The following is a 12614-nucleotide window of genomic DNA, read 5'->3' on the forward strand; positions in this document are numbered from 1 at the left end:
GCTCTAAGATGTATCTCAATTCGTTAGCAAAGTGCAAGTACAGGACTGTAACAATACGTAAAAATACAAAGATTCAGCCTATAATAATACTACATGTAACACCTGACATGACCTATGTGGGGTGGGTTATCTCCTCTCTCTCCACCAGGTGATGGGGTGATTTAGACCGGATTTCAATTGTCTGCCAGAAGCACTTCAAGCAACTAGCAATTAGTCTGCTGCTGGTAGAACCCTGTCATATCCAATGGATCATCAGTAGTAGCAAGTATATAATGGATTGCCTAAGATCAACAATCAACAATATATATTCGTTGTAATCTAGACTTGGGACAACTCCACCAGGGCCATATAATACACGAGTAGATAAGGCCTTTTATCCAGGAAGGTGAGCTGGTCTGGATCCGTCAATTTGATTTGCTATTTTCCCCTTGCTTGATGCAAAGGGAAAGAAAAAAAACTTCAGTACATATGTAGTCCCATTGATCGACCGGCCCCACAGTGATCCAAACTACTGGGCTATAATATACAGTACCTACCTAGGTAGTATACAGGGTGGTGTTGTCAATGTGGATCCTGCACAAATACCCTAGGCCAATGCCGATTATAAATTGTGGTTACATACATTGTGACAAACCCCCATGGCGTCACTCGGGTCGGTCGAGCTGTAGTAACATGTGATGGATCAGTTACATTTATTATTTTCTCACCCTGTTTCCTTCGCTATCTGCATAACATGGTTAATGATTGCCGACAGGACGGTGAGGTTTGAGCTTACGCAATATCTAATATTTACCGAACTTAGGTGTGGTTTGTGGTTTGTAGTTGAACGGCCCCAGGGCGGATCAAGTCGGATAGTTTGAGAAGTAGATACATGTATTACCCGACCGCTGACGTTTAATACTTACGTAAATCGGGACAATGAAGATCATAGACGTCCTGAAGACGTAAAACTCCTGTCCAAAGTGACTGATGACGGCCTCGCAACTATTATACAAGAGTAAGCTATGCATTCCAATGACCTATCAAACTCAAATAAGGAACTTTCAATGCGCCGATACCTGTATCGATGCTTGCCCGGGCGCATACCTGAATACCTAGGGACGTATTGCGGTGTAGCTGAAAATTCTGACCGGTTTCAGCGAACGCATGGTTGAATAGTTCTAAGCCATGTCAATCATGGGGTCGAGCATTCCAGTTTATATCTCTAAAACTTAGGTAATTAATATAACGGGCAGAAGTTTGTCAATTATATAGGAATAAAAGGCGCTTACTTGGGTGGGTAAATATTGCTTTATGTCAGTTGGGGATGAGATAATTTCAAAATATCAGCGTTAACGGGACAAACCACTAAATTCGTGTTAGAATATTATACAGGGCTTCGTTCAAATAGAAATGACTCAGGAGACGGCGAAAGCTTCGAAAATCAATTGTACTTACGAATACTCTGACGAAAACTTCGGTCAGTGGTTTGGAAATACCTAGGTACTTCAGATAAATGAATGTTAAACAAACCTAGGCACACATTTCATCATACATGTTCTATACCTAGGTAGTGTGACTTTGTGGCACCCGTTAGGCGAGAAAAAGGACTGATATTCCAAGCATATACATCGCGTTTTAAAGCAAATTATAGACAGTACTTGTAAGAATTTAGGGTGGTAGATATGCATTTTAGATAACGTAGTAATAATAAAGGCTTTAAATTTAAATTTTCGAAAATTACCTGGGCACCTTTATACTCGAGTTAATAGATCATTCTCGAAACACATCATAACAAGAGTTTAGTTGTCTAAGTAATTTTCTTAAGCCTATAATTCCTTTAGTTTTAACCGGGAGAATTAAAAAGGAGAGAACGTAACTTCATTTAAATATCGTAAATCTGTGGTTAAGTGATTACCTAATCTGGTATTCAGGCCCTGATCTGCGATGAAAGAATGAACACGGTATGAACTGATTTTGATTTTATACTGGTAATAGCGTGAGGTTTTGCAGGTATTACCAGGTAGGTATGCCTAAAAACCAGGCCTCTTCATAAATCCCATAATTTGAATAGCGTATGTCTTGGAAAATGTCCCACGATATGTGCATCAGCGGTGGACTCAATGTATATGTAAGATCTACAGCTGAGGCAATGCAACATAACCCAGAACCAGGGTTAGGTGTCATCGTCCTTTCGTCCCGTCCCGTCTGCGCCGCTCGCTAATCAAGTACCCATTTCCCCGGGGTCTGTGTTTCGGAGTGGATCGGATGAACCGGGATGTTGAACACAACAATATAGAGTCATTGAATCAATCTCAAAAGATCATAAAAATGAACGCAAGAAACAGACACAGTTACCGGGACTGGATGATGAGAGCGTCACAAATAAAGAAACACCAAGATGCAATAGCTTAGGGAAAACTCAAGTAACGAAGATGTATACCCTTCTAGTACCGCACAATGCACCGTATACATATGATCTACCCCAAAGCGCAGGATCGCAGTTACAATTGACTGTTCGACAAGATATGGGGTGGCAGTGCATGAGTTTGGGTGTTATGTAACGGTACTTCCCACCACTACCAACGCATCTGACAGAAGATGTAAGACTCCTATGAACCAACCTGTTGGAACCAGCGAACCATTCATATAAATAGACTACAGTAGCATCATCTCGTAGCACCGCATATGCGTTGTAATATATTATGGTGCTGTTGTAGAGACCCGAGAGACGGGTTTGGTGATGTGATGATGGTGGTGTCGTTTCCATGGTCTCGTTTCCAGTGGCTGTTTGGAACGCTACATAAGAGGAGTACAAGAATGATTTGTGCTTTTTGTTTGAAAAAAGATTATTTCTGGTAATGCCGGATTACTAATATAGGGAAATTGATGAATGTGTACAGATTACGAAATAGACATGTTATATAACGAAGAGGTTGTACAAACCCTCAGCATTAACCCCACCAAAAGGGAGGTACGAAGCCATAGTATTCTCTTGCTTTGACTGACTTTGTACTTACTAAGATGTATTTGCGACATCCTTTCAATGGCGTAGGGCTCGACGTTCCAAATCAGGCAGGCACACAAAACCGATGCGATGGTCTTGGCCTTTAAGGTTGAAAGCCCAGGGTTCGTTACGCAACAGACCAGCCTTGTAGTAACTACTACGTCAAAGCGTCGCAGTTTATATACCAGGGCTAATTTTTATTTCTGTAAAATAATTATATAACCAAGTATGCCAAAATCAACTTATGTTCCTATAACATTTGTGTTCATTCTTCATTTGGCTCGCCTGTCGCCACTATTTGAACCGACTCACCTGGGGTAATACGCGATAGGCGATTCTCTACGTAAGCAACATTGCTTGTCACCGTATAATATTTGATACGGTTATGAATAAGTTATTTTACATGAGTGGGGGGGTTATTCTTGCCGCTTCATGGGAAAGGAAGGCTGGTATGGGTGATTGGGTTTCAAAAACCATCTGTGAGAATGCATAGGTGAACCACAAGCCACCTGCGTATCGCCATGTAATTTTTGATACGCGTCTGATCCAAAAGGATAAAACCACCGACATCATTATGATAGAATGGCTAACAACTTGTATATTCTAAAAATGTTGATTTGGTACCTAGGTCGGCTACCTCTTTACAAGTTTCATTCGAATTCGAATTTCACCTTATTGCCAAGCTGTCCTTGTCGGCGTAACTACCTGGGTATCTTGTTAGTCATATTATCTATATATGAGATAGATCACAGGTTATCGGGCTTATGAGTTAATCAGGATTATATTAGATCTTTCCATACTATATAGCTTTGATATAATAAGATGGGATGAACCCCTCACGATCTTCCCGAAATTAGAATATGCCCAAATACCAATTTGTCTCAGATTAGTCCATCCCTGTCCGCGGGCCGTCGAATCCTTGTTCCTTGTGTCCTCCTGCCCACTGGGTTGGGAAACCTGGATCGTCACATACGATCCCTGTATAATATCGACTACCTAAAATGGATATATGTCAACCGGTATTGACCTAGGTGGGACGTAAGGCTCATGCATGCCACTATCTCACCTCGAAATCGCACGTGAAGCGTAGCCTGCGTATATCGATGTCAAATGCGCGGAGGAATTCACCGAAAGAAGAAAATGTCAAGGATGTCGCCAAATACATATGTGTTTGCCAATAAGGTACCTAAGTGATTTTCGGTATAAGAGTAACTAGGCTCCGCCGATCATCCTGCAGTGTAATCTAGAATCCTAGCTCGCCTTTACTCAGATGACCAGAAGTACGTGCTCTCTAATCTGATGCTTTTGACAAACCAATCATCATCCTTCCTCTTCCAAGTTTCGTAATAGTGTCCTCCACCTGTGTGATGGAATTTGCTGTTTGATTCTTTCGGACCAGCATGAAAGACAACGGTCCAGACTGCTTTGACTTCGTCACGACCAATCTGTTCCAAATCACCTGGCCCAACGAGGTGAATAGTTTGAAGCTGAGGGAAGAATATTTCCCCGTAGAATTTGACGAAATCCGCTGTCGAGGAGAAGTTGAAATCGACTCCCTCAAAACTCATGAAAGACCCGTCAGTCTGGTAGAACTTGAATTCCGCGCCAGGCAGGGCGATCTTCACCATGTCGGGCCATTGTTTAGTATCGGCAATGCGACAATACCACAATTTCTTGCGAGTAATGATAGCTGCAACCTCTGGTGGGACCGACATTTTGTTCGTCTGGTTTGAGGCTTTTCAGGACTAGGTGGTGTCGATTCTGGCTTTTACAGTTACTGCCACGTCTTCATGTTAGTATCATACATGAAGTTCTTTTATATCAAACATCAAAGCGCGAAGCATCCAGCAGTAAAATCCTTACGTAGACCATCATTTGTCCTTCATCGATAATAGCCTATCCATTCTTATGTAAGTATTGGTAATATGCATTTATACCCGATCTATTTACATACGCGCCGCTTTTTTTCAGAACACAGAATTATTAATTTCCTCATGTAAACGGCGAAGAAAATCTTGGTAATATTTGTAACAAATTGTCGCAAATATGACCCTGTAAACCTCTATCACCACTTTACCTCACAGCATGCGCCCTGTCCGTCTAGTACGCCTTCATAAGCATTAATTTGTTGCTACAAGTCACGAATTGCTCTGTAAGCTCCTGCTAATACCGTAAGCGGGCTTAAGTAATACTAAAGCTTCCCTTACTAATGCAATTCAAACACCTAGAGGAGGCCATAAGATAATATGAAGACCGGCGCATAACTTGCCATACTCTGATACCGAATGTAAGGGAGCCTGAGGAGCATATTGACCCCGGACGCCACGGCTGCAACTACTCGAGCTGCATGAGGGTTTTCCCAAACGTAAAGCAACCGTGTATCCACCAAATTCGCAACTGCATATCTTCCATGTCTCAAGGCAAAGCAAGGTGAGCCCCACCGGTCCTCGTGGTATGACATATAGGCGAACGAAAACGTGGAACAGATAAAGAAATAGTTCGGCCCGTGGTGGTATTGGAAGATTTGCCTATCTAGGTAGTAATCCTTTCCAAAGGTTGAGGATGCAGTAATCCAATAAATTTCCGTTTGAATGTCACTGACGATAAAGAGGGGTAACAAAACTCGCTGATCCCGGATAGGTATGTTTGGGGTCCCACCTTATTCGTTGGAATATGACATGCCTTCGTAGTTGTCGATGCAGCAAGACGCCTGCTATTAACAAGCCGAATATTTAAGGCTTTTGCATGGAGCCTACCTATGATGGAGGAAAGTCGAAAGATTATGACCCCCACCTAAATTGATCGTTATTAAAAATCAATACGATTGCTGGGAATAGTATCTGTTTGACAAGCCGTATACCCGCCATAGAATTGATACCCTTTTCTAATTGGAGACTTTGCAGGAGTTACATTGAGTTACATCAGGTTGCATTACATGGTATTATTCTTATGTCTACGTATGGGATAACATTCCGATTCCGCTGAATTTCTACAACGGATGGCTCGACATACCTCATAATATCTTAATATCAGCTAACTTATGGGTACCCTGGTAGCTTAACGGCTCCCACACACCCACCCCGCAGGCTAGGCTCTGCGCAGTCCCCTAACCCAGACTTTACTTGCGGAGTCATGTCCGGTCTTCACAGCTCCATTGATTGACGAATTGTTACGAACTTCGGTCCAATTCTAAGGCGAAAACAACAAGCTCTTCATCGGGGGAGAAAAAGTCAGCTCTAGCAAAAATCCAACACTCAACCACAATATCAATGGCGAATTTAAGTCATCATGAGAGATATGCTTATAACGATAACGAAACAAATAGGTACCTTATGCGACAAGTTCCCACTGCCTAATAACTCCCGTCTAATTCCGTCAATAGCAAGGGCATAACGAGTAAATATTGCGAAAATTCGGCCTAGCCCTGGATATTAGCGTTGCATTAGAGTCAAGGGTTAGGAGACCTACGTGTCGGTATTCAACTTTCTGTTTTTTTTTATCATGTCCGTAAGGGGCACATTTCGCACGAAGTTGCCCGTAAAAATAAACGTATCCGCGCCCTGTGCCGCGGGACCAACGCCTCTCTCGGCAATTTCATTAATTACCCCAGGTACCTAAGATAGGAAATATACCCATAACTTCTTGGGTCCTTTCTTAATACCTTAATGCGCCCAAAGGAAAGCCAGCATACGCGAGAAGCCCCACCAGCTTCTCCCAAAGTCAACCCGCATTCTAAATCGAGATATGTATCATTGCGTAAATTCCTCGAACCACTCCCCCGGGACCCGTGACTCTGTTCAAGTGAATGACTAAGTCTATGTGGATTTCCTTAACTTCCGGGATGAAACCTATGGATCTCGGCCCGAATGAAAGCACGAAGTCGTATCCGGCTTTAGATATTGACAATACGCGCCGCCATGCAATCGTCTCCACCGTATACTTCCCCGCCCGACCCCCGGGTAAGGAGTACTGGTTCTGTTAGAGACATCCTGCATATGGTCTAGTACTGGGTCATCCATATATCCGTTCATGGTAACATCGGCGGTGTTGGCATTTGTACATTCAGCGCCGATTGAATGGTCCTAACCCAGGCGCGCGTTCGCGTACGGCATTCCCAATACCCTTCCGCATAGACACGTCTAGGTCGTAAGTGTCCACGAGCCTTGTCGGGAAGTCTCGCTTAAAGGGATCCTAACGGATAGTTATATTCTCCGTGGAGTTTGCAGATAATATTCTCAATCTACAAAAGGTACCCATGTATACAATTAATCACAATTGTCGCCTTGTAAGGACGCTGAGTGTTCTAGGACTAAACCAAAATGCTGCTAGAGCGTCACCGCGAAGAAGAGGAAATAGCCGCATGGAAAGGGCTAGAATTAACCTCGTAAGAATTCAACTGCCGTGTAACAGTCAAAGATGCATATACGTAGAATGGTGTGTCAGATTACATCTGCTCTTTACAAGGGGAATGAAATAGTCATACCTTAATATCATTATGTGTTCCTGAAGAACCGTTTGAATGGGTCAAGATGGTTCAATATTTCCTAACCGGGTTCGTTGCACTGCATATAGAACACTGCATTGGCATGGGGACTGGGATAGGGAGTTCCTTAATAGTGGAAGTAACTAATCGATCTACCAAAACTTTTCGGGATGATCGTAAAAATACGAAAACGTACCATATAATGAGAACGGTTAGTAATAGCAAAGAACTTAGGTATGTCATAATTCCAAGAGCTAGGGAAATTGAGCTATGTTGTAAGTAGCTCGCCTGCTATAGCCACCTGGGAAGTAAGTGGCGGGATAAAGGTCAGGAGGTATAGTTCCAATATCGTAAGCCCCCTAGACAACACGCCACCAAGCAATCGGTGAATAATTCTACGTATGGCGGGCGACTGTATTTGGTCATCCCAGCCAGGTCTCATCCTAACGCGAAATGCCATGGCTTATAGCAGGATATCAGTGTACGGTATGCCACTAGAACCCTATTTGAATTCAATTCACTACCTATCAAAGCACGACTTTATTCTATCTTTAATACGTACCTAGGTAGGTAGCCACTTATACATACAACAAACTCAGGTCAATACCCAACCCCTATTTTGAGAATCTACCTTCAACAGGAGTTACGAATAAAGTTTGGTTATCTCCCACGTCAAAACTATGTAGTATAAAATGACTAAACTCACGAGCCGCGCACTCTCCAGGGGAGCCCCCACGCCCAGACTTCCGGCAACGATACAAATGGTACTTGGGGTTGCCTACCCTATCTTAGGGTTGGGGTTTCACAAAGATAGCTGTTGCTTGGTCATTGATTATTAATGTTCAGCTGAGTAATAGGAAACTGGCTTGCCAACTGCGATAAAATGATTCTATTGCCCATGCTAAGGGCTATTTCGTCCGAATCTCTAGGTTCCCAACCAAACAACGTACGTAAGAGGTCGCTATATCCTAATTGTTTCGGCCGACCGCATCCTAGGGCTGTGGACTAGAGAGATATACATGAATCGGTACGTCAATAATCAATGATCTCCTCTCCTCATTTATTCGTACGTCGACTTCAGGGGACTTGAATTCTTATCATATAATTGGTTAGGCCCCTATACATTTGTGGATGATATAGGAAGAGAAATAGAGAAAATGTTGCGCCTATCTGAGCCCTTGGCTTTATAGATACCTGGGTATGTAACGTTAAGAAGCCACTATACTGCCAGCAGCTTTAGGGGCCCGCTGCACAGCTCCATAGCACTGTTGTAGGGCTTACATATTAGGCAGCTTAGCATCAATATCTTAGGGAGTCACGGTGGCGCCGAGTCTGCACTTTTAGTGGGCGGTCTTGCACTAACTCCTACATACCTAAATGGCCTGAAGCCGCCTAAAAAAAGTCACTAATTATATACCATGGACTCCTTTAACCCTGTAACTAGTTCAGCATAGGCAGAGAACCACCACCTAGCCCCTACGAGGGCCAACTAGCGACGGTAGCTAGCGTCTCATGACCCAAGACGAAAGTAATGGAACCACTTATGACGAGGCGTGCAATAATAAGACCTGTGTCATAACACTAAGCAGTGCCCAAAGAGATAGGCAGCTCCATGATAGATAGGGGTATGAAAGCGAAGGGATTAGTTAATCGGTTGGTGGATAACTTGATGCATCCCCATCCCCACCTATTTCGTCGCGACTATAAGTCGAACTCGTCAACAATATAGCTTGTTTCACGCAGTGTCCGATATCAAGGATGATAGCTGATTTCGATATCCTCAAGCCTAAGCGGAGGGTATAGGCCTATACCTAACTTGTCGGTTTTCTTTTCGCAATCGATTTCTCCTACGGCTTTTCACTCTTAATTACCTAGGTACGCATCATGTTTCTGCTATTGATTCTTATAAGAGAGTTAGTGAGGCCGCGTATCGCGGGCTACCACAGTTCGCACTATATGGGAAGCTTGTATTTAGCTATACGTATACGCAGAGGGAGTTGCTTTGCCTAGGTCCTTAGATTTCCATTATGTTAGAGCAGACACAATCCCAAGGGCTTCTATCGGGGGGATATGGACTAACATGTACATAACGAAGTATATATTAATCAAGTACTTAGAAATCTCGGTTGAGGGTCAACAATCATTCCAACCATGGGTCGATCCACGGCACTGTTCAATAGGATGTTTTCAGTATAGATAGAGTGCCTAGGTAATGCATCAAAACACGTAAATACCACCATATATAATTAGAGGTAGGCAAGCAGTCGCAATAGAGTTCGCGGTCGGAGGGTTAAACTTCCTCATGACGGATTTAGCATGGCTTAACTGCATAATAAAAAGTCAATCTCTCTTATAGCCAAGATGTTGCCGAATTAGGGAACTTTGTTTTCTGCATAGATGGTTCTATTGCATGTGAGCATCTGAGTAAATGAATAATCAGTTCATTTCATTAAATGTCTGTTGTTTCCGCTTCGGTAAGCTACGCACCCTCATTTAAGAAAGCAGTGATATCTAGCTGTGACGTCATCTCCATAATCTGCTTCGTGGATGCGGGTAGATGACGCGATCTTGCTAGGTTTTAAGATTCTTATTCATTACATCTAGGCGAGTTACGCCTAATCTCATCTAGGCATCATTGGATGCATGGATATCACTAGAACAGATCATCCTTCTACACTCCGGAACGCCTCCAAAATCAATACCTTCTAATGCGCCTGCTGTTTTACAGTTGGGTTATTCCCAATCCTTCTCGACGAGCCATTGGTCCTCGAGCTTCAGAGCTGTTTCCTCCACCAGATCGCAACCTTGATGACCCCATTTCTGTCGGAAGATCTCGCGACCGGCTTCTGCTAGAATCCAGAATGATGTTGAGAACCCTTCCGCATTATAATAGTAAGGCTCTCCAACCCCGCCGTGCTGGCTGTTCTGCCATGAATTCCGAGCGTTCTTGTCATCGCGGTATTTGTGTGCACCCATGTCATTGCCAATATTAACGAGCTCTCGGAAATACTCGATCGACCTGACAACATTAATACTGCTGGTGCCATTGACTCTCCCGTCCCTTTTCTCCGCTTCTTTCTTTTTATCATCTTTCTGATTTTCCTTTGGCGGCTCCTTCTGTTCTTCGGGATGTTCCTCGGGAGGAATGGGATTCGGATCGATGAACTTGGGAGTGACATTTGGGTCGCGATACAATGCGGCTAGATCCTCCAATACGGTTGATACATCATTTATAATGCCTACGCGACGATGCTTCATAGTCCAGCCATCCATTTGTAGTCTTGCATTCATGTCGCAATCACTACCATAATATGGCATCAATGAGTCCCAACCACCTACGGCGTCCAGCGCCTCTCTGTTCACCAAGGTCAGGTGGTCGTACTGAAACCAACGGAAAGCCCATCGTTCCTCGGCCTCCAAAGTTCTGTTTAATTCGCGAAGACAATTTTCGTAAATGGTCCGGTAACCGTTCTGACCGGCAGCAGGAGGGCGCATAATATCCGCTTCGTCTTGCTCATCATAGAAGAACCAATCCCTATCGCCGGGCCGCTTCAATGTGTCAGGGCCATCCTCAAATGAAAATACCAACACATCTTGGTGAGAGTAGAAGTAATACGGCCAACTTCGTGAATGTGCAGTGGCCAGGAAGAAGTTCTGCATTTGCGAGAACGTCAACAAGACAGGTGTTTGTATGATATTGACACCAAGCTTCCGCAATATGGCGTAGTCGAGATAGAAGGGGTTTTGCAGGCTAAGTTTAGCTTGCGAGTTTGAGTCTTGCACGCCTGTGTTTTCAACGACGAAGATGGACTCAGGTGGCCAGCCAGCCGTCAAGTAGCCGACTACACATTGCAAGAGCATCGGCCATTGGCGTGTGAAGCCGATAAAAAGAGGTGGCATATATGAAAGGCCATATTCTCGGTGTAGCCCAGGTCGGGGGATATTATATTCGGGTATAGGTGGTGGAGCGGTGGTTGGCTTCGCGAGTAAAGGGAAAGGCTCGGTTACAGGTTGTGTAAGGTAGGTGGGTGTCGGTTTGTATTTTGGGGGTGCATGGGTATTTGTCGGGCGGTGGTTCTCGCTGGCGCCAGCTTTCGGTTTTCCATTGTTGATGATAGGGAGATTTCGTAAAAAGCTGCCATTATCTCCTATACCGTGATAGAGGGCCACAAGCGCAAATGCGAGGGTGATGAATCCAACAGGAAAGAGAAGGGACCGCAAGCCTCGTGGGCTACCGACGAGGGTCATAGCGATGATCAGGAGAAATTATGTCATGAGGAAATGAAAAGTATGTAAAGTACAAGAGATCGTTCTGACATCTGCTACTTGTGTACTTCAGATCTCAAGTATGAGCATGTTAAAGAATTTTTGGGTCAAGTTCGACAGCATGTGGCACTGTCACAACAGAAATGAATACAAGTTTGTTTGGACGAAATATTTTGACAAAAGAAAAGGGTCAAGTAAAAGTTGTGACGCGTACTTCAAACTAAGATGCCCTGATAAGTAACATATACATGTATCACGGCCCGCATCATGATCTGCATGAGCTTCAGCTACCTCTAGGTCATCCCGCCCTTGGCATCCATCCAATCCCCTGCATTAGACCCAGGGGTAACCCACTGCCGGTTTGATAGCGTCATATTTTTAGTGCACATCCTTGTCTCATTGCGAATCTTCAACATCGCTGAGGAAGCAGAATAGTTTGTGAATGTCTCAATCTAGAGGTCAGATAGAAAGCTCTGATTTAGAATATTTCCACATGTTTCTTCATTATGATTCCGTGAGGTAGCTACGTAGGTATCCATAAATCTATGTGCTATATTAAACATTTCTTTTTATGATAGGTATTGAAATTGCATGAGATTATCGCGATTTGCTTACCTGCCTGCCTGCTAATGACAATTCAAGATCCCTGCCTTATTCAGCATAATTCTCCGCTAAATGGCGCTAACACACTCACTATTTCTGCTACTACGGCGATTCTTAAATTATTCTCCTCTTTAATTCATCATTTCCCTACTTCGCGAAAAAGTACAGGAATTAAATCATGTCGACAACGTTCACAAGAGAAAAATTAAACCCTCTACTTCGTATTTCTCTACTTATTCTATACGGCATCGAAGCCTTACGGTTTAGATGGCGCTA

The 12614-nt window shown here is 43.6% G+C and overlaps 2 protein-coding genes across 2 annotated transcripts; both read right to left on the bottom strand.

Annotated features, from left to right (window-relative positions):
* Window positions 1-4117: 4117 nt before the first annotated feature.
* On the bottom strand, window positions 4118-5181 carry F4822DRAFT_233919 (uncharacterized protein). The gene is made up of 3 exons (XM_051454184.1): window positions 4941-5181; window positions 4850-4882; window positions 4118-4763 (listed from the first exon to the last, which is right to left on the bottom strand). The coding sequence occupies exon 3, from the start codon at window positions 4699-4701 to the stop codon at window positions 4249-4251; it is 453 nt and encodes a 150-aa protein (XP_051316134.1). The 5' UTR covers window positions 4702-4763; window positions 4850-4882; window positions 4941-5181; the 3' UTR covers window positions 4118-4248.
* A 4907-nt stretch (window positions 5182-10088) lies between these two features.
* Window positions 10089-12587, bottom strand: F4822DRAFT_443221 (uncharacterized protein; the record flags this gene model as incomplete). The annotated part of the gene is made up of 2 exons (XM_051463083.1): window positions 10089-11550; window positions 12583-12587. 2 exons carry the CDS (start codon window positions 12585-12587, stop codon window positions 10203-10205), a joined length of 1353 nt encoding a protein of 450 aa, XP_051316135.1. The 3' UTR covers window positions 10089-10202.
* Window positions 12588-12614: the final 27 nt, after the last annotated feature.

This window comes from Hypoxylon trugodes (genome assembly GCF_022578975.1).
Source record: "Hypoxylon trugodes strain CBS 135444 unplaced genomic scaffold F4822scaffold_4, whole genome shotgun sequence".
Classification (NCBI taxonomy): domain Eukaryota; kingdom Fungi; phylum Ascomycota; class Sordariomycetes; order Xylariales; family Hypoxylaceae; genus Hypoxylon; species Hypoxylon trugodes.

What these genes read in the sequence shown, in the direction of transcription:
- F4822DRAFT_233919 (XM_051454184.1), bottom strand. Translation starts at nt 4,701, where the DNA reads ATGTCGGTCCCACCAGAGGTTGCAGCTATCATTACTCGCAAGAAATTG.